Source organism: Maniola jurtina, chromosome 4, assembly GCF_905333055.1.
Source record: "Maniola jurtina chromosome 4, ilManJurt1.1, whole genome shotgun sequence".
In the NCBI taxonomy this organism is placed as follows: domain Eukaryota; kingdom Metazoa; phylum Arthropoda; class Insecta; order Lepidoptera; family Nymphalidae; genus Maniola; species Maniola jurtina.
Genome location: NC_060032.1, coordinates 6,382,618 through 6,403,078, shown reverse-complemented (window position 1 = coordinate 6,403,078; position 20,461 = coordinate 6,382,618). Strand labels below are relative to the sequence as shown.

Genomic DNA, 20,461 nt, shown 5'->3' with positions numbered 1-20,461 from the left:
AGTTTTCCTTTGGTTTTCCTGTAAAGTATTATTTTTCCATTACAAGTTACTCTGATCTCACCTGGTGGCAGAGGCGGCTCGTGAGATTTGTTCATGGGTGTTCACAAAAAAAAAAAAATCTTGCTTACTAGCAGAATCGAGCGCCTTACGAATATCTTGCCGCCCGATGGATGCCAATTGCACTTCATTTAACATATGTAATCGAGACTGTGAATGTTTCTTTACTTTAATTGATAGATGCGCTAAATCATCAACACCTGTTTCAGTCCATACAGACTCACCAGTACCGCTGACGCCAGATCCAAACACAAGACTCGGGAAACAAAATAATTTGTTGGTATCTTTACAACCGCACAACCACGGTGTTTTAATATATTGTTCAGGTTTAAAAACACGCGTGTAAGTTTTAGTTTTTGCACTACATTTTTGAGTTAGTTGAATTGCAGGACGTGGTGGCCCCTTAGCCTTTAGTTCGAGACGTACCTCTAAAGTCTTTTCACAGTTTTTTATAAAAGACACACTGTATTGTTCCATTTTAACAATAAACAACAACAACAACAACAACAAAAACGCACATAAACAATTTTTCTTATAATTAAACGCTATCTAGATACTCGTACAGTGATTAAGTAACAGCCGTCTTCGCGCGCAAAGTGACTATGAGGTCAGAGATGACCCTATGCCGGGACGTTTCAGTTTTCACAGATTGTTTACATAAAATAGGCAACGCCGCATTATTGACCGTTCGGTATGATCCTTGAGGTTTGTTTTTCTAAGCTGCGAACTCTACGAACTGGCAACGTTGCATAGGAGCGGCGCACCACATTCAGCTAATTTCTCGTACAAAATCTTTTGTTTCACGTGTCGGAGCATGCTGAGCTTTCCCTTTCGCACCCCTTGAGTTCAGTATTGTTTCTTGTATGGAGATTTATTTCATAGGAGCGATGTTGCTGGCGCTCCACTCAGTAGTCGGTACAAGTTTGCCCAAGTATTTAAAAAGGTACTAATTATACTCGTATACATTATATTAGTAGGTAAGTAAGAGAATGTGTTACGATAACCAATTAAGTAGAAATAATAAATTGACTTAAAAAAATATTTTGATACTTGTAAAATTTTGTGGGAGTTCACTGCACCAGCGCACCTTAGAAAGAGCCGCCTGTGCCTGGTGGTAAGTGATGTGATGATACAGTCTAAGATGGTAGCGGGCAAAGGAAGGGGTGTGGCGGTTTCTTATAGGTACACCCTTATCGGTTTATCACGGCGTCCGCGTCGCACCGTAACAATAAATCGCTTGGCTGCATGACAGTAAATAACTGTAATTTCTGTTCAAATTGAAACTTAATTGGTCCATCAGATTCGGAGCACATTGGATGTGACACACAGACAGACACACGAATGAACCTAAAGGGTTATGTTTTTTCTTTCATATGTACGGGACCCTAGAAAGGATATTTTCCTAAGCTTAGTAAATAATGTAATCATATCACAATGGCGTGTAAATAAATAGAACCTTTAAATGCACGGTTTGTCTTCGCACAGGTACAGCTATCAGACAAAATTAACGACTGAGCGATGCAATGAAAATGGCGAAAATATCATTATTTTATTCTATCGCCGTTATTTTAGTTTTTGCTGCGGTCATTAGTGCTGATAGTATAATACGTAAGTTATACATCTAATCTAGTATTAATTAACGCCTTTCCCTTCTAATTAAAGTCCTGTACTAGGATGACAATATAGGTAGAGTACCTACCTCGACCTCAGTGCAACCAGTTTGTGAACTTACGACCTTTGAGTGCCTGTTGAGTTATACCTATTTACCAGAGACTTTTTCATAGTTCATGTAAGTACGAGTGCATACCTGATTAACTAACATTTTTAATTTTAATCTTTTACACAGCAAATAATCAGCTCGAGGAGCAAATATTATCACTTCTAAAGAAATGGCGTAAAGGAGGTGTCCAAACTAATTTATTTCCACTTCCTTCATTGAAGACAACAAATATTAACAAAATAGATAGTTATTACGATGGAAGAGGAATTAAGTGAGTATGATATTGTACGCTTACTACCTACTTATAATTTGCAGAATAAAAATACTTATTTTAAATATTAAATATATTATCAGTAGGTACATGCGGTCCGCTACAGAAATATTATTCACTTATTTCATTCTAGTGTCTGGATTGATTTACTTATCTAACTGTTTTGTTATGATTCCAATTTAAAATAGTAGGTACTAAGGAACCCTTATGATTTGACTGAGGAGTGAGGTATATGTACCTAGTTATATGTAGTTGCATGATTACGGTTACGTTAAAATCAGCAATTATTATTAAATCTTTACAAACTGAGTTTTGCAGTCCTAAATAAAATTTATTTAAGTTCATATTTTTGAATTGGCATTTGAATTGTTTATTTCTACTAGAATTACATTTTCAATTGGCGATATGACCCTGACTGGATTAGACAACTTTTCAGTGAAATATTTGAATGTGACGCAAAGTTTGGAAGATATCCGTGTTTCTGCAGAACTTTTCGTTCCAGTTTTGACTCTTCACTCAGGTTAGTCAAAACGTGGTCAAAACATATTTTATTTAAGAAAATTTTTGAACTCCACCTCCGCATATCTTTTTAACACGTTTCTATTTACTCGCTTGTTTGTCTGCATGTTTGTTGGCCTACTTGGTACAAATTTTGCAATCGTTTTTAAAATAACTGTCTGATGAGCTAAAATATACTTAAAATTTTAAACATACCTACTTATAGCTTGGAACTGGATGATAATGCCATATTGATATTATTTGATGATGTATTGATTTGCTTTCTTGTCGGTGTGTCTGTTAGTTGTTTGTTTGTTTGTCTACCACAAAAACAATTGATTTTAAACCATTTTCAGGATAATTTAGGGACTTGAAATTTTAAACACAGCTCGGAACTGGATAACAGTGGCTTATTATTATTACTAACTAGCATTCTTGTCGGTCTGTTTGTTCGTTTGTCTGTGTGGTACAAATTTTGCAGTCAATTTTAAATTATAAGTAACTTCCCGATGAGCCAGACTCTAGAGTGTACCTAATTAAAGCTATGAGGATACTTATTTATTATTATTTATTTTTATACTAAAACTACAACAAACATCAGCTATTGGAAAATAGTTATTGTTACTGTTTTGTGTCTAATTACACCCTGTAAGAAACGAGTGAATTCCTCTTAATGTTTTATTTAACATTTTTTTCAGAAAACTACAATCTTAAGGGGCGTGCTTATGTATTTTATCCACTTCAAGGACACGGTAAAATGACGTAAGTAAGCCTTGGTGATGCCATGAAAAATGTTAGATTCTAGCGGTTGATTGTTAAAAAAATACATGAGTAAATCTACCATATATGTACCTATACGTCTTAATTATTGTTACTTCAGGGTTTTGATCCGCGATGTGGACGTATCATTAAGCGTTCATTTTGCTAATGTAGCTGATGTCAATATGAGGATAGACGATTTCGCATTGGAATTCAATATAAGCAAGGTCGATGTGAGTACTCGCAACAAACTCAGTACCTAATATTTAAATACCTACTACCTACCCAAATAATAAGGAGGGTACCTACTTAGGATTTTTTTTTGAAGGTATCGGCAGCATTTTTTTACAAAAAAATGTAAAATTTCAGGCTACTTTAGAGAACAGTTCTTGGCCAATTAATCAAGTGCTGAACAAAGAAGGTGTGCAAATTATTGAAAGCTTTCACGAAGACATAGTAAATGCTGCATGGGACTATGCTGTACCGTACGCCAACGACTATTTAGCTAACATCTCCCCTGGTGACTTTTTGAAAATAATATCCGATATAAGCGCTAATTCATATATTATTAATAATAATACCAAATAAAAAATGAACCTATAAACATTTTGTTTTATTAAATCACAGAGATTGCTTTTGCATAATTATAGTTTAGGAACTGACGAACAAAACGGTGTAATTGCACAAAATAAAAACTTCAGAAGGAACAAAAAACTGAATTAGAGCTGTAGAACCTACTGTAATTGTACAATTTTTTTCGAAATTCTGAACTTCGGACTCAATTTAATCACAGTTTTATGTCGTTTTGCTTAGAAATGAGGTCAGGTTTGTATTGAGAGGGATGAAAACGTCCGGATTAAAGGAAAAAAAAGTATTATGATTAGCAGTATAATAAACTGCAATTACACCGTTTTGTTCGGCAGCTACTCGTTTTTCATCAGATCTCAAAGTAGGTAACTGTTCGTCAGAGGATATATATCAAAATGATCTTCAAAGATCTTTAAAATTACCCATACTTAGTAGCTGATAAAATACCTAATGTACAAATAGACTTTGGTCTGTATCAACCTCAAAAAAATCAACGAATACCAAAATTAAGGTAAAATAAGAGGAAAAAAATAAAACAATCACGGTAGTTTCAACGTTAAAAAAATAAAAATTGCGATTCTTTTCTAATGATCAAGTAAATAAGCTTTTACTTGTTGCACAGAAAAGTTTCCAATAATATTATTCAGTTGCTTCAGAATCTCATGAGCCACATAATAATTGACGACTTTCTTAATAGGTTTTTGTGGAAAACTTGAGGCCAATGAATCTAACGATTGTAATGACTCCAAAATATCTCTTTCTAGATTCAGGCCATCTACGCTCACCTGTAATTGTATATGTATCATGTTTAATCACAATTAGTGGCCTAATAAAACAAATTTAATTCAGAAAATATTATACTTTCTATTAATAAAACGCCATACCTTAACGTCTTCTGCATGAAAATGGATTTGCAATACTTTAGATGTGTAATAATGTTTTGGCGGGAAAATTTTCTCAGAGCCCCCTATAGCACCTTCAACTGTTACATTTTGAAGATTAACTCTGAAAAATTAAATAATTTCAAAAATTTAAGGGATATTTTTAAAGAAACGAGGGCAAAGACGATGAATGGGCACCTTCTCGGCATACGCATCCCATTTTAGAACGCATCGTCACTTTGGTACAATTTTTTTGGTGGGGAAAAAATTGTATCAAACGGACAAATAATAATCAAATTACTAACAAACAAGTAGACAGAAAAGAAAGTGAGTTTATATTACATTGTCATCTAGTACCGAGCTATGTTTAAAATTCCAAGTCTAGCTCATCGGGATTCGGGAAGTTGGTCAAAAATTGGTTGCAGTTTTGTTAAAGACTGACGAGAAAGCGAGATAGCAAGAACGTGTTATTGAATAATACAATGATCAATAACATAGGTTTACAAAAATTGTAGATATTAACCGATCGTTACCTTAATGTTCCGTTAACGCTTAGGGGGAACAACCCAGCTAATTCCAGATATGCTTGAAAATAAACTAGAACAAAAAAGTAGCGTGAAAGAAAATGTTGGCACTCCAGGAAATAAATGGTTGGTGTGAAATTTTGGTTCTGAAATGAAGCCACAAAAATTGAGGAATTTACGGAATTATAAAAAAAATTGGTGAAATGCTAGGCAGGCTAACACACGAAGCGTTCCGTGCCATTGTACAAGAAATACCACTTTTTTTTTCTAACTTTCGTGGCAGCCATTTTGAAATTTTTACTATTTGTTGTTAAAGCGCCAATAGACATACACATTCTGTTAAAATTTCTGTACCTATTCCGGTTCACGAGATACAGCCCTTTGACAGGCAGACGGATGGACGGACGGACGAACAAACAGCGGAGGCTTAGTAATAGGGTCCCGTTGACATCCTTCGAGTACGGAACCCTAAAATTAAAGTTCCATATTCCATTCAGCTATTAGTGATATTACCTATTCCATTTAACTGAGGCACTGTGAAGATGAAATCGCTTCTAATGGTGTCCAGTCGAAGCTCGATCAACACTATTTTGAAAGCTTGCAAACCAGTAACTATAATTTTTGCAACATTTACTTCACCACTGAAATATTTTAGGTATTTTCAATATCTAATATTCATAAAGTAAGTATCTAAGTCTATTTATCTATATCTCTACCTACTTCTCTAATAAATAAAATTGGTGTGTCTGTCTGTAATTTCGAAATAACTACCTCATATTAAGCTCATACGGTTATTTGAACGATACCATAACTGAATAACACGTTTTTAAAATTTTTGTCTGTCTGCCTGTTTGAACGGGCTAATCTTCGGAACGGCTGAACCAACTTTGACAGAATTTTCACAAACAAGTAGAGGATGAGCCAAGGAGTAACATTGGCTACTTTTTAACCAACTTTCAAAAATGGAGAAGTTGTGTTTTTCTACCTATGTACACCGATATCTCCGAGATTGCCGAACCAATTTGCGTAATTTTTTTTAATCGATAAAGGAACTTTGTGACATTGTTCTATAAAAAATTTGGATTCCAACTCCTCAATCCTGATGCTGCAGGGAGCCTGACCACAAAAGCTGATGGGATTTAGAAACTGTCGGTCACAAATTGATCTTGAAGATATTGATACCCAGTAAACACTTTGTCGTTGACCTCGAGGACCCTTCTCAACTCTGATACTGTAACGAATTGCATTCCTAAATCCTGGTGATCCCTCAGGAGCATCCGGTTAAAAGGTTTTACGTGGTACAGAAACAAATCACATCCCGGGGACGGGCTATTACGGAGAGGCTACATCTGTCCTGGAAATCAAAACCTAAATCCACGCAGGCGAAGCTGCGGGCATCAGCTCGTAAATAGATAAAACAGAATTATTTTCTTCACTTACGTTAAAAAAGGTACATTTACAGTGAAGTGTGTTAAATTATCATTAATATATGGATCTAGAGCAGGAATGCCATATAATCCAGAGATAAACGATTCCCGAAAAAGTTCGAGCAGTCTGCGAATACTGTAGGAGGCTTTTTTGTCCTCAGCAGTCATGTTCGGGTAGCGTTCTGGTAGCACACCAATTTCCATCTTTCCGTTGTAAGGGCCGAGGTCGAGTTCTCTCCCATATACTATATTAGATGGGTGAAATGAAACAAGGTTTAATTAAACGTCAGCAGATTTCTGGGGCTCTATCAAGTACAAGCAGCAACCAGCTCTGTTTGAAATAAAAAATGAGGAGTTGGCGAACAAAATTGTGTGATAATTGCATAAAATAAAACCTCACAGAAGGAGCAAAAACCTGAATGAAAGCCTGTAACTTCACTGTAATTATACCGTTTTGATCGAAATCACGAACTTTATACTCAATTTTTGCACAGTTTTATGCCCTTTTGCTTATGTTATGTAATTAAATTTAATAAATAAATATATGTAGTACCTACCTATTGTTTCCCTTAAAAAAATGAACAAACAAATAGGAATAAGAAATGTATTCTTATTACAAATATCATTCTATACTACATATAATAATAATTAATATACGAAGACTAGATTAGAAATATTGTAAGACGAAGCTTGATCACTGTTACAACTTACAAGTCCTTCAAAGAAAACAGAAATATTTATATATTTTTTTTACTAAAATGAAATAGTTAGTTCCTAAAATCGCGACTTACATATTTGGCTGAATTGTTGTTCTGCGTTTGCAAAAACTAAATCGAAACCCCATATTACAAGTATAAAAGCTAGCATTTTAAAGAATGCCTATTTGATTTTAATAATAATTGTTATAGACGAATCAAACGCGTTTAAATATTGAAATCGATATTTGAATTATATTACAATGCTTTAGCTACCTACATAAAATTAATTTTAGATTACAATCATTACAATATGTTGTACCTCGTAGAAGTAGCAATTTCATGGTATAATCTAATTCAAAAGCAATTACTTCACTTTAAAAATAGAAAAAACCGTCCATCTGCGAGTCAGACTCACGCACCGAGGATTCCGTACTCGGGTATTTTTCGAAACACATTTAAATTTTTTTTTAATGATGTAACCACAAATTCACGGTTTTCAGATCCTCTACTTGTGCTATAAGACCTACATACCTGCCAACTTTCATGATTCTAGGTCAACGGGAAGTACCCTGTAGGTTTTCTTGACAGACACGACGGACGGATGGACAGACAGACAGACATACAGACAGACAACAAAGTGATCCTACAAGGGTTCCGTTTTTCCTTTTGAGGTATGGAAAAGTATTAGGTATATATATCATGGAAAAAAGAGTTTAGTTTAGTTTACAAATAACACTTTTTTTATATAGATTACCGCTGGTACTTACACCGATTTCTCCGAGATTAAAGAACCTATTTGCAATTTTTTTACTCGATATTAGAAGTCTGCCAAATGGTCCCATACAAATTTCTGAACCCAAATCCTTAATCTTGAGGTGCTGCAGGGTACCTACTGCAGCATTCCTCAATAGTGAGAATTTAGGAACTATTGAGATAGTGAAATATTATTGTAGCTGTGTCAAGCATGAACTATACCTTCGAACTTTGGGGCCTCACACCTTGGAAAATTAGGTATTTTTTAAAAAAATTGAATTGATATTTTAGGCCTACCTAGTTACCTACCAAGCAACGACTTCATGCTAGAACTTAAGTCCCTTCATATTTGTGATTGATCGGTGTCTCAAACTGGGTTTTTGACTCGAGGGATTACGTAACAGAGAGAGCGATAGACGGATGGACAGGCGGGCGGACGGCTGGCTTGACGGACGCACAAATGGACGGTAGTTACTCTATGATGGCATTTCACCTAAATAGACCCGGGCATCTCGCTTCCACTAGCTTCGCTCCCTCGATCAATTAACAAAATTGTTATTTAATTACTTTATTAAAAAGCCTTTAACTAACGCAATAGGCCTGCTGTACCTAAATAAATACAATAGGTACAATGTGTCCACATGGCGGGATGATAGCACTTCCATAATCTAAGGTGGGATGCTATAATAGAAATTATTCTTGTCTATACTTTTTTTAAATCTGTGACAAGTATGTGTCAATGTCATTTTGATAATAACATTGTAGTTAACACTTGACACTGACAGTCGATTCGTGGTCTGTGCTGACTGCTGACAGTCTTGACAGTGAAGTGTCTGGACTTGGTGTTTGAAGGTTGTACCGTTTTAGAAATGGTTTAGATAATTGTAATTAATTCATAATTATGATAAATAAAAACAGGAGCGAAATTTGCTTTGATAAACAATAATTGTGAGATATGCTTTGAAAGTATTATCGTGAATCTTTATAGAAATACCTTTAGTAAAGTAAAAACTGATCTCGACAATGGCTGGTAATTTTTGGCAGAGTTCACATCATCAGCAATGGATACTGGATAAACAAGATCTCTTTCGAGATCGACAACATGACTTAGGAAAGCTAACTGAGGAGGAATACCAAAAAATATTCAATTTTTTCGCTAGCATCATACAAGTGCTAGGAGAGCAATTAAAACTTCGACAGCAAGTCATAGCCACCGCGACCGTCTACTTTAAAAGATTTTATGCCAGAAACTCGTTAAAATGTATAGATCCATTGCTTTTGGCACCTACTTGTGTGTTCCTAGCGTCTAAAGTAGAAGAGTTTGGTGTGATTTCTAATTCAAGACTGATAACTACATGTCAAACAGTAATTAAGAACAAGTTCAGTTATGCATATGGGCAGCAAGAGTTTCCTTACAGGACAAACCACATATTAGAGTGTGAATTTTATTTACTCGAAAATTTGGATTGTTGCCTGATTGTCTACCAACCATATAGGCCCTTATTGCTCTTTGTGCAAGATATACACACACAAGTGCAGGATGATCAAATTCTAACTTATGCTTGGAGGATTGTTAATGATTCATTGAGAACTGATGTTAGCTTACTTTATCCTCCCTATCAGGTATTATTTTTCAACTGTTTATTAGGATGTAAAAATTGCTCCTTAATTTCAAACCCACAACTACAATAATTTAACCTAATTTATTAAACCATTACATTTCCTATAATACTTTTATCTTTTTAGATAGTTTTATTGTTATAATAGCTTTTTAGCTACCAAAAACACAAGAAGTTATCATTTCAAGTTCCCTACAGCCCTTAAATTTTATTATTTAGATATTTTTATATAGATGATTATTATTTTCAGATTGCCATAAGTGCTCTTCACATAGCTTGTGTAATGCTTGGCAAGGATAATCTAAAGCCATGGTTTGCTGAGCTTAACGTTGATATGGATAAAGTAAGTTGAGATTAGTGTAATATGTATACCCAGCTTTAATAAAATAAAATGACATGTTCTGGTTACCTAATAACCCACCATGTATGTAACCAGAACAAGCCAGAACAACCACTAAAAAGCTATGATTTATCAAGATTTTTGTAATCCTTAGGAAACTTAAAGATATGATCATGATGGTACTTACATAGATGTAATAATATCCAAAATATAAGCAAGATACTCCTTTTGCATATAACATATCATTTTACTGTTATTGCCCAGCTGTAACCATTTGCTTATAATTTTTCAGAAAATACATCCAAATAAACTCATAAAATAAATTTCCCAATGAATTACTTTAAAGTACTAGTTTGTTGTCATTATTCAAAAAAATGAGTGTTGTATTATAAAATTTTATTTTATTGAAAGTTTGATTCAAATTTTAAAAGATCATACGAGTTGTATTTTCGATTTTTATTGGAAAACTGTTAAGTTTTATTTCTTTGTGCTTACAGATCCAGGAAATAGTGAGGACTATAATTAATTTGTATGAGATGTGGAAGAGTTATGATGAAAAGAAGGAAATCCAAGGCCTATTGGGGAAAATGCCAAAACCATGTCCTGCTCCGCAGAGATAATGTTCCATACTTACAAGCATTCTGTATTGCTTGATGAAATATAATAATTATTTTAGGAGACAAACTTCTTTTATTTATTTAGTTAATTAGGAACCTCAATTCTAGGATCTATTTTTTATATTGATCATGGTTGATGCAGCTTGTTGTAATGGGATAGACATACTAGTCTGACTTGCCTTGGTGTAATGAAACTTGAGGCTCATTTCTGTTGATAGATCATCAGAGAATGTTGCAACACTAGACTATTACATTGGGGATTTAAATCTCCCAAACTATTCTCATATTTGAGATAAGCATACATTTTATCAACTATAGTCTGCCTGCTAGCATTTCGACAACAATATAATACCTACAAGCTGGCTCTGGAATGTATTATCAACTAATATCAAATTATTGACTGACTAAATGATAAAGCACATAGATAGATCTCTTGCAGGTATTTCCAAATGCCAATGTCGGCGCCGCCGTGATACAGCGGCTCTCTGCAACTTGTTAGATGTTGTGTCTTATAAAGCTGTGCTTTATGATAAGTGGTCGCTAGTCTATGTCCAGCTATGATTGTCCATCGGTTGACGATGATGATGAAAGGCTAAAGGACTTTCCAGATCGTAGGAAGTATGAAAGTAAAATAACGTACCAAGAATAGCTCTGTTGTAAAGAAAGAGACACTGACATAATGTACACCTCAAACAAATGGAACTAAAGTTCTAACTGCTTATTGTAAGAGTGGTACAATCATAACAATTAGGTCGTTTTCACACCAAAACATCGATGTTCGAGTTTCAATGCATAGGTAACCATAATTTTGGAATATTAAAGATTCGTGCCAAATGCGTCATGCGCTTAATAATATTAGGTATCCATTGAATATTGATATATCTTTTCAGAAATAAAAATTGGGTAAGTACCTACCTACACTATGGCCGTAGACCACCACGCTGGACCAAGTGCAGATAGGCAGATTTCACACGCCATTAAGAACTTTATGGAGAATCTTAGGCATGCAGGTTTCCTTCGCCGTTAGAACAAGCGACTGCTTAAAAATTACATAACTCCTAAAAGTTAGAATTGCGCGCCCGGGTTCGAACCCCGGACCTGTCGAATAGGAGGCAGACGTCTTAACCACTAGGTTAACATTGGGTTAACACGGCTCCATCCTTCTCTTTCTGAAAGGAGACCCATGCTCGGTAGTGAACCGGCGATGTGTTGATGATGATGAATCTATATTTAGGTGATTGTCTGTTAGTCTTTTAATCTGTTACAGTAATCCTACTTGCTTATCAATTTCTACCTATAACATAGCAACTTATTTTACTGAAAGTACTTAGATATATTTCTGTTTTCTCAAAATGTAATGGTCTCCCTACTGAATAACAAAGGTTGCAGTATTTAAGCAACCTTCCACAATCACAAAACACAGTTCATTAGTTTGATTTGATTATTTCCTTTATCACCATGTCGTCAGGCAACTTTTTGTACGTTTTCTTAGTACTCCTGGGATTAACATTTGGTGAAAATCTTACTAATAGGTAAGTAATTGTTATTTTCGAATCTAAACAAATCACTCATAAAAATACCTACCTATCTAGAATCTAAAGATGTGTAAGTTCCACACAACTCCAATTCAATTAAAAAAAAAATTAAGTAGAAACTGACTTCCAGCCCAGAATATAACTAGTTTGGTAGGTACTTAATTAAGTTTGCAATACAGTTCAGGAGCGTTCGGAGATGGTATTAGAGGCAACTGCACGTGCGGTGGATTCCCGACTTCAACTCCCCATCCAGACCAGTCACCCATTCTCTCACAATCGCCGGGACTGGTTGTGGTCTGCGACGAGGAAGGCGAGGAAACCTGCAAGAGTCTTTGCCTCGCGCTAGCCACGACCGCGAAGGCAAAAGGACCTGAGATCTTGTGTAACAGACTTGGTAGCGCTATCGACCTTAAAGTGGGTACTTACTTTATTTAATTATATTACCTACTAATCGTCACTTATTTACGAGCACACATCGTTCGTAAGTGATGATACAGTCTAGGATTGAAATCTATAGAGCGCACTTTGCTCAGACTTAAGACACTGTTAAAATGAGACAGTTGTTATATCGCTGGCATATATCTGTCTTGTTTAATGAATCTTAAATCTGAGCAAAGTCAAAGTTACCTCTTTAGATCTCCGTTTAAGGTTCAAGGGCGTTAATTTAGGAGGGATTGAATTTATTTTTAAATTAAAAAAAAAAAACATGTTATCATTGGACACGTGAAAAGATAAAAAGTTTGAAAAAAACGTCTCCTTCATTAGCCTTTAAATTATAGTTAGTGTCAATGATAATAATTATTTATGTGACAAGATAAATCGCGATCGTCTTAATAAACGCTGAAATATTATAGTGATATTGTTTTTTCTGTTGCTTGGTATATTTTAATGTTGTAGTACATTTATTTTTATAAACTCAGAATTTTCTCCTCTTTAATTTGACATCCCACTCGATACAATACCAAAAAAAATAATAATTTGGAGACCCCCACTTTTTTCATGTAACATTCGTTAGGCCAATTTTTTTCGTATAAAATGTAGCCTATGTTACCCGGACCTTTTAGACGAATCGATTGACACCTCATTCATCAAAATCGGCCCAGTAGTTTAGGCGCTACGGTGGAACACACAGAATCTGGATACACACATACATGCATAGACTGCTAAAATCATAACCTTTCCTTTTGGCTTTGCCGCAGTCGGGTAAAAAGATGTGTGTCTACCACAAATAAATTAGATTATACATACTCTAGCTAGAGCATCTATCGATCAGAAATGATCTAGGCTGAACTTAGCTACATTTGCCTAAATGTATTGGTTGCAACTTGCAATCTACCAGACCAGTAGGTATACATATATTCTTTTGTAGTTTCACTAAATCGTTTTTGATAAAACTAACTTTACTTTAACTTTATGTACCTAAGTAGTTACCTATAGTATTGTAGTAGCACACTGAATATATACCTAGTATGTTTGTTTCAGTTGTCAGCCTTTTACAAAGCATGCGACAAGCCCTGGATCTACGCCGACATGACAGCCGATGAGCCTCTTTGCTGCGACAACTCCAAGGTTAAAATTTGTGCATCAGCTGAAGTCACCACTGTACAACCTCTCCTTTAATTTCATTATTAACTATTCGGGTACATGACGTCTTTCTAACCTGAATTCATAGGTCTAAATATGTTATGCTATTCTTTCCATTGAATAGATTTTCAAAAATACTACTTATCTACTTTTAGCCTAGTAAATTTTCCTTTAGAGATTGAGTTATGTGAGCGGAATTTGTTATTCTACGTCGAAGACCATTGGAGAATACGTGAATAGAACAGCAGCTGTAGGTACTTATATCAATATATGTATTGTGAATTGGATTAAATTAATATAATTTTGTATACTTAATTACTTAATCAAGAACCTTATTACCTACTATATAAGAACCTTATTGTAATTATTGTAAAGAGAGGAAAGAATAAAAAATCTGTTATAATATTATTAAAAACCACATCTATTTACAAAATATTTGTACATTATTGGATCAAAATAATGCACAAACTGAGGTACTTATTAATCTAATGTTTATGCTCCTTTACTTTTAATTAAGTAATCAAGAAATATAAGACTAACACAGTATTTCATTATTATACTTATCCATTTATTACCTATGATATATATTATCTACTATAATTCACTTTTATTTATTTATTTCGCATCTGCAAGTAATCCTATTTTGTTCGATTTGACTTAAGTTATTCATATGCGGGTAAGAATCTTCAGCCTGCTGGACTGATGATCGGAAAGCGCATTTACGTTTCCATGTACATTTGTAGGCAGTATTGCCTTAACACACACAGGTTTGTTTCCCTAACCCCCTTCACAAACCCGTGTTCAATTTAAGGCACCGTCCTCCAATCGCGCACGGGTTTGTAACGCAAACTGTTCTTCCAAACAAATGTTCAGGTGGATTGCGAAAACACGCTCAGGATAGATCAAAAAATACTTTTCAGGGTATGGAACCTTAAAAAATTAGCCAAAATAGTTACTGATATAGACATGAGACATCCATTGTTTAAGTTAAGTAATTTATTATTTAGAGTAAACAATGTTTACATCATGATGGATCACGAACGTAACCTCCCTCATTTATGTACAATTTACAATCAATATATTATCTACGTATTACGTCTACGTAAGTTTTACACTTTCCGCCAGCGTAGTTTTCTTAGAGATATTTTGCTTCACCACTAGAAAATCTCGAATTTAAGCCTTGAGCTTTCTTGATAATGGATTTCTTTTGAGCTTCATCGAAGCGGTTGATTTGCAAGTCCTGGTCTCGGCTGAACGGACGTCGTTCTTTTTTCTCTTCGTCTTTGTCTTCTTTCTGTGAAATTAAACAGATTAAATTAATTTATTTAGTTTCATACAATCCTTTAGTGTGAATGATATTTTTCCAAAATGTTTAAATAAGGACAATCGAGCATGATTGTTAAAAAATTACCTTTTTCTTTTTTTTCAATTTCTTTTGATGAATTTCTAATAAACTTTCTTCTCTTTTATGCTTCTTTTTGTGTTTTCTGAAAGAGAAATTTAGCTTAAGTAAGCAAATGGTACATGCTTCTAAGACTGAACAATTAACCGTAGTACAGAATTATTAATTTCATAATTAATATATTCATCAAAAGGATTTTACCTAGCAGCCTTCTCTTGTTCTTCATCACGACTAGCAATGTGACGGTCCCTTGCTTCCCTTTGAAGTGTTGTACTAGAATCCTCTTCCTTTGGCATTCCTAATGCCTTCCGCACTTTGTCTTCAGGAGTGTCTGTCCAACTTGATCTTAAAAAAAAAAACAAAATATATATTACTGTGCGGCCATTTTAGGTATGCCTTTTTGACATCTGTCAGTTACACACAGAATAATATTGTGTGCCCTCTCCCACACATTATATATTATTTATATTACACAATTATTTAAAAAATCACCATTAAATTTCCCATACCTATCTGACATATCAGGCCCTTCCTTTGCCCTAAAACTTCGGGCTTCTAGTCCCAAATATTTCGCCTTTCCTTCTGGCAATTCTAACATCCATTGTTCTCGTGTTTTGATATTTGAGCTCTTAAGTGAACGCCCATCAAGTGTTTGAATTTTCATCACAATAGCTCTTTCTTCAAGACGTTGGTGAGCTTCTGACCATTTATGTTCAGCTCCTGTGGGTAATGGTCCTATACCATCATCATCTGAACTTGAATGTATAACTTCATGAGTCATATCACTATTTTCAGCTAACACTTTACGCATGTCTTCTGGTATTGATGGTCCTGTAAAACATAAGTAAACTCAATTAAAAATCTAGATAGATATATAGTTGTATAAGTATGATAAAAAAGCATTGTTTACTTACCTATATTATGGCCCTTTTTCTGCAAATGAGGAGGTAAGGATGGTCCTTCAATGACAGGTGATGTGCTCTTTTTAAAACGTCTTTCTAAATGTGGAGGTAGTGCTGGCCCACATGCATCTTTCTTTTGAAAATCTGGGGCTTTTTTTGATCGTTTAAGCTTATGTCTTAAGTCATTTGGGTCAATATCACTTTGAGAATCGTCGCTCAATATTTCACCTTCTTCACTGCTCTCTTTCATTTTTTGTGTAGATGTAACTTCAGCACTTTCAATTACTTTAGAAGATTCGGTCATGAGCTCTGGAATATCTGTTGTACTGGTAACTTCTACAGAGGCTGATGAGTCACGTTTGTCTTTGTCAGACTTTGAATTTTTTCTTTTGTGTTTCTTTTTATGCTTTTTCTTTTTGGTTTTCTGCAACTCTTTTTCTAAATTTAGCAACTTAGCTCTAAGTCTCTCATCATCAGAAGAATCGATTTCACTAGATTCTTCAGATTTCCCTTTTACTTCATCAGGTTTTTCTTTTACAATTGCTGGTATCATGTTATAATATGAGCCAGGTTGCACTTCTTCAGAAACATCACTGCTAGCATGTTCTTCAATTAAAATAGGGCTCTCGCTTTTCTTCCTTTGAACTTCAGTGGGTTTATGAACCACTGATTTCTTTGCTACAGGTTCTGGTGATGACAAGTTTTCATTTCTGGATTTCTTTAGAACTTTATCTGGACTTCTATCCTTTTTTGTAATAATGCCTTTGATTTCATCTCTTATATTCCTTGTTTTTACTGGAGACTTATGAGATCTTGATCTCGAATGCCTATGTCTATCTTTGCTGTTGCTTCGAGTCTCTCTTGGTTTAGATTTTTTCTCTCTGGATCTTGAGTCTCTTCTATGTCTATCTCTAAATCTTTCTGAAGATATTTTACTTCTTTCTCTAGAGTGTCTTCTTCTAGGAGAGTACCTAGAGTATCTATTTCTTTCTCTTGAACGTCTTTCAAACTTTTCTCTTTCACTTCTCCTTCTATCTGCATCTCTATTAAATCTATCAGGAAAGCTCCTGTTTCTGCCTGTTGATCTATTGAGTAAACTATCCCTTTTCAAATTAGTACTGATTGATTTGTCATCTTGGCTTTTCGTTTGACCTTTGAACCTGCCTGTTTCTGAATCACTGCTTGATTCATCAGTAAGCATATTTGTACCTAAAACCAAGAAATGGTAATTTAACTTAAAAGGAATAAAAAACAGATTGTAACTTAAGTAACATTCTAGATTTATTTTATACATTTGATTTTTATACTTAAACTATATTTTACAATGAATTGATATTAGAAGTATAATATATTTAGAACATTTTTGCTATTTTCTTAGCACTGTAACGGATTGATTTTAGGAAACCAGCTGTGGGAATTCCCTTCAGTGACTGTCTCACACTAGACTGCCATACTAAGTCCTTCAGTATTTGCCTCAAAATAACAGCACAATCAATATCATAGGCCACAGCTCGAAGAACATCCTCCATATCTTGCTGAAGTCCTCCGTGGTTCCAAAATTTCACTATTCTCTGTTGTGGAACCATAGGCAGCTGCATTAAATGGTGCAATTTAGTTTCAGGATGTATGTCTTGGTGGCACTGAGCGTCGCCAGTCGGAAAATCTACATAAGCATGGAATTGCTGCAAGATTGGTCTATAGAGTTCACGAAAGTTTAACAGTTGTGGCTGGACAATGTTTCGAACCTTATTCTTATTTTCACCAAAAGTCATGCGGAAATCTCCAGCATAACTTAAATTAGATATTGTAAAGTAAAAGTCATATTCAGAAAATGTTTCTGGCAATACCAGAAGGGCAGTATGAACAGCTGAGCGCAAATTAGACTGCAGAGCAATCTGCAGTTGAGAGCTATTCGTCTTTTTGATGATCTCAACTGGCTTGTGAAGTCTGCCCGCCAGATACAAATGGTTCCAATCAAGAAGATCAGCAATTAGGTCTTTTTGTGATACAACACCATACTTGATAGTTACATTTTCTTCTTTTATGTCTACCAATGTGTTGAAGTAAACTTTTGCACCCCACTTCTCTTGAAATCTTGCAACAAATCCTTTGCCCAAAAAGCGAAGTGCCGAGTAGTGTGAAGGGTTTATATCGATGTTAGCACCATGCCAACGATACGAGTTGTCGACGCAATATATTAGATCGATCATATTGTGTTTCTTCTGGTTGCCTATTTGAGGCTTGACAGCTGACCCATAGGCAAAACAAAAAGTGAAATTTTGTGGAAATTTTGATAAAATTCTATAGTACAGGGGCGATATATCCTTTGCAGCCCCAGCTACTTTTACCGCTGTAGATGCCATTGTGGTAATTGTATAAAACGATAAGAGATTGTTTGGCTGACCTGTGGAACAGCTTCAGTTCACATATAACTTCACATGCAGAACATCTGCGTACGTAAATAAAGTTCTCGTTTTTAATAATAATTTAAAAACTATTACGACAATCAAATCAATGCTTATGAATCACTATTAAATCCCATTCCAGCGATCGACAAAATGAAAACACATTTCGATATTGTTTTTGGTTTGGTAAATGCAATATGGCAGACTATGTTATCAGTTATTAGTCTGTGATGGCATGGCAGGTACAACCAAAGACCTTACACTACTAAATGCTACTAAGTGTAAGGTCTTTGGGTACAACAGGTACGACCAGTAATATAGTAGATAAATAATAATCTATGGGTACGACCATAAATGTAGTATGTACTAGATGAACAATGACAGATTACCGGTGTTACAAAAAATGAAACGTAAATGTGTGCGTGAAATAGAGTCGTCTTGACTGTAGCATTGTATTATCGATAGTCTTACTGGCGAAATCATAGGACACTAATGAGTTAGTTTAACGACGTGAAGTAAACAGTATCTTATAATCTTAAAAAATCAAATACATTTCAAATACACAAATAGCAACAAAGCTAAAGCTAGGTAACAAATTATTATTTATTAATGAAATGACTTGGTGCAGCTACTACAAATAAGCAATTTATAATAATCTATATGTATATCACGTTGTCAAGAATAAAAATGTGTAAGTATGGATGTTTCTGCGTGTTTTGGGATTTTCATAAAAATTACCGGAATTTGTTAGTTTTCCACCTCCATTTTTTTAAAGGGTGCAAGTTAATATAATTTGATTAATTACAATAACACTGGTATAATGTCTAAGTGACAAGTCAATAAAAATAAATAATATACATATATGGCGCTCAATTCATAGCTAATGACCTCCCCGATAAGCACTTAAATACAGTAATGTACGGGTTACCCATAACCCTGTGTATGAAATCTAAGTCACACCAAATAAAAAGGAAAACCGGCCAAGTGCGAGTCAGACTCGCGCACTGAGGGTTCCGTACTCGGGTATTTTTTCAAACATTTTGCACGATGATAAATCAAAAACAATTATGCATAAAAATAAATAAAAATCTGTTTTAGAATATACAGGTAAAGCCCTTTCATAAAATGATACCCCACTTGGTATAGTTATCTTACTTTGAAAATTGAAACATTTTTTTTTTAAATGGTGTAAACACAAATTCGCAGTTTTCAGATTTATTCCAGTATTTGTGCTATAAGATCTACCTGCCTGCCAAATTTCATGATTATAGGTCAACGGGAAGTACCCTATAGGTTTCTTGACAGACAGACAGACACACAGCTTAAGCCTATCACATCAAACCTACCGGTAGACACGATTATCGACTATCGATACTTGTGACGTCATTACTTTGTCAATCCCTATCGTAAACAAACGTTTTTAAATTTTACACAAAATATCCAAAAATTCTTCATTTAGCAATGTAATTTGATGATAAGTCTTAAGGGAAACCTATTATCTAAGCTTCCAATAGCTATTTTGCCTAATTTTCAAACAACAAATGATGAAATAATGATTATAAACAATTAGTATAAATAATCAGTAATTACCTGTGAAACGTGTATTTACGCGGATTATAACGTCTTGTAACGTCACATTCGCTCACTGAACAAGACACCATGGTGGCAGGACATAAATTTTACGTTTTAATCGTAAAATTATTTAGTAAATGCAAAAAATCACCTCGACTTGGAACAGGCCGAACTCCTAAGGACCGATACTCACGTAAACAATGACTTATCGGCATCTTGTTTCGCTATCTCGCTTTCGCTTGCGGCAGTGTGTCTTATCTAACTACTCTCGCTCCCTCGCTTTGTCAGTCTTTGAGCGTAGCGAAAAAT

At 34.8% G+C, this 20,461-nt stretch overlaps 5 protein-coding genes across 7 annotated transcripts; 3 read left to right on the top strand and 2 right to left on the bottom strand.

Moving 5' to 3' along the window:
• Nucleotides 1-1,390: 1,390 nt before the first annotated feature.
• On the top strand, nt 1,391-3,893 carry LOC123864863. The gene is made up of 6 exons (XM_045905573.1): nt 1,391-1,665; nt 1,904-2,048; nt 2,485-2,568; nt 3,245-3,308; nt 3,427-3,538; nt 3,675-3,893. The coding sequence occupies exons 2-6, from the start codon at nt 2,033-2,035 to the stop codon at nt 3,891-3,893; spliced, it is 495 nt and encodes a 164-aa protein (XP_045761529.1). The 5' UTR covers nt 1,391-1,665; nt 1,904-2,032.
• A 544-nt stretch (nt 3,894-4,437) lies between these two features.
• On the bottom strand, nt 4,438-7,686 carry LOC123864860. Of its 2 annotated transcripts, XM_045905571.1 has the most exons (7): nt 7,517-7,669; nt 7,283-7,293; nt 6,739-6,970; nt 5,812-5,939; nt 5,308-5,371; nt 4,778-4,898; nt 4,438-4,678 (listed from the first exon to the last, which is right to left on the bottom strand). In XM_045905571.1, exons 1-7 carry the CDS (start codon nt 7,567-7,569, stop codon nt 4,478-4,480), a joined length of 810 nt encoding a protein of 269 aa, XP_045761527.1. In that variant the 5' UTR covers nt 7,570-7,669; the 3' UTR covers nt 4,438-4,477. The 2 variants fall into 2 exon arrangements, with proteins under 2 accessions (XP_045761527.1, XP_045761526.1); XM_045905570.1 differs by lacking the exon at nt 7,283-7,293 and having other exon boundaries at nt 7,517-7,686.
• Nucleotides 7,687-8,992: 1,306 nt separating this feature from the next.
• LOC123864862 (cyclin-C) lies at nt 8,993-10,815 on the top strand. The gene is made up of 3 exons (XM_045905572.1): nt 8,993-9,799; nt 10,046-10,138; nt 10,633-10,815. Exons 1-3 carry the CDS (start codon nt 9,200-9,202, stop codon nt 10,753-10,755), a joined length of 816 nt encoding a protein of 271 aa, XP_045761528.1. The 5' UTR covers nt 8,993-9,199; the 3' UTR covers nt 10,756-10,815.
• Nucleotides 10,816-12,163: 1,348 nt separating this feature from the next.
• Nucleotides 12,164-14,181, top strand: LOC123864216. Its single transcript, XM_045904494.1, has 3 exons — nt 12,164-12,284; nt 12,467-12,701; nt 13,770-14,181. The coding sequence occupies exons 1-3, from the start codon at nt 12,211-12,213 to the stop codon at nt 13,905-13,907; spliced, it is 447 nt and encodes a 148-aa protein (XP_045760450.1). The 5' UTR covers nt 12,164-12,210; the 3' UTR covers nt 13,908-14,181.
• Nucleotides 14,182-14,271: 90 nt separating this feature from the next.
• Nucleotides 14,272-18,813, bottom strand: LOC123864215 (glutamic acid-rich protein). Of its 2 annotated transcripts, none has more exons than XM_045904492.1 (6): nt 18,580-18,813; nt 16,188-17,384; nt 15,783-16,104; nt 15,475-15,618; nt 15,283-15,358; nt 14,272-15,165 (listed from the first exon to the last, which is right to left on the bottom strand). In XM_045904492.1, exons 2-6 carry the CDS (start codon nt 17,374-17,376, stop codon nt 15,007-15,009), a joined length of 1,890 nt encoding a protein of 629 aa, XP_045760448.1. In that variant the 5' UTR covers nt 17,377-17,384; nt 18,580-18,813; the 3' UTR covers nt 14,272-15,006. The 2 variants fall into 2 exon arrangements, with proteins under 2 accessions (XP_045760448.1, XP_045760449.1); XM_045904493.1 differs by lacking the exon at nt 18,580-18,813 and adding an exon at nt 17,563-18,573.
• Nucleotides 18,814-20,461: the final 1,648 nt, after the last annotated feature.

Bases quoted from the DNA above. Each gene is read 5' to 3' on its own strand.
- LOC123864863 (XM_045905573.1), top strand. The intron at 2,569-3,244 runs GTTAGTCAAAAC...CATTTTTTTCAG, and splicing joins AGTTTTGACTCTTCACTCAG to AAAACTACAATCTTAAGGGG. The intron at 3,309-3,426 runs GTAAGTAAGCCT...TTGTTACTTCAG, and splicing joins CAAGGACACGGTAAAATGAC to GGTTTTGATCCGCGATGTGG.
- LOC123864860 (XM_045905570.1), bottom strand. From the start codon at position 7,592: ATGCTAGCTTTTATACTTGTAATATGGGGTTTCGATTTAGTTTTTGCA. The intron at 4,899-5,307 runs GTAACGATCGGT...TTAATTTTTCAG, and splicing joins AGCGTTAACGGAACATTAAG to AGTTAATCTTCAAAATGTAA. The intron at 4,679-4,777 runs GTATGGCGTTTT...ATACAATTACAG, and splicing joins TTCATGCAGAAGACGTTAAG to GTGAGCGTAGATGGCCTGAA.
- LOC123864862 (XM_045905572.1), top strand. From the start codon at position 9,200: ATGGCTGGTAATTTTTGGCAGAGTTCACATCATCAGCAATGGATACTG. The intron at 9,800-10,045 runs GTATTATTTTTC...TATTATTTTCAG, and splicing joins TACTTTATCCTCCCTATCAG to ATTGCCATAAGTGCTCTTCA. The intron at 10,139-10,632 runs GTAAGTTGAGAT...TTGTGCTTACAG, and splicing joins TTAACGTTGATATGGATAAA to ATCCAGGAAATAGTGAGGAC.
- LOC123864216 (XM_045904494.1), top strand. From the start codon at position 12,211: ATGTCGTCAGGCAACTTTTTGTACGTTTTCTTAGTACTCCTGGGATTA. The intron at 12,285-12,466 runs GTAAGTAATTGT...TTTGCAATACAG, and splicing joins GGTGAAAATCTTACTAATAG to TTCAGGAGCGTTCGGAGATG. The intron at 12,702-13,769 runs GTGGGTACTTAC...TGTTTGTTTCAG, and splicing joins GTAGCGCTATCGACCTTAAA to TTGTCAGCCTTTTACAAAGC.
- LOC123864215 (XM_045904493.1), bottom strand. From the start codon at position 18,538: ATGGCATCTACAGCGGTAAAAGTAGCTGGGGCTGCAAAGGATATATCG. The intron at 17,385-17,562 runs GTTACAGTGCTA...TCTTGGTTTTAG, and splicing joins TGGTTTCCTAAAATCAATCC to GTACAAATATGCTTACTGAT. The intron at 16,105-16,187 runs GTAAGTAAACAA...TATGTTTTACAG, and splicing joins GAAAAAGGGCCATAATATAG to GACCATCAATACCAGAAGAC.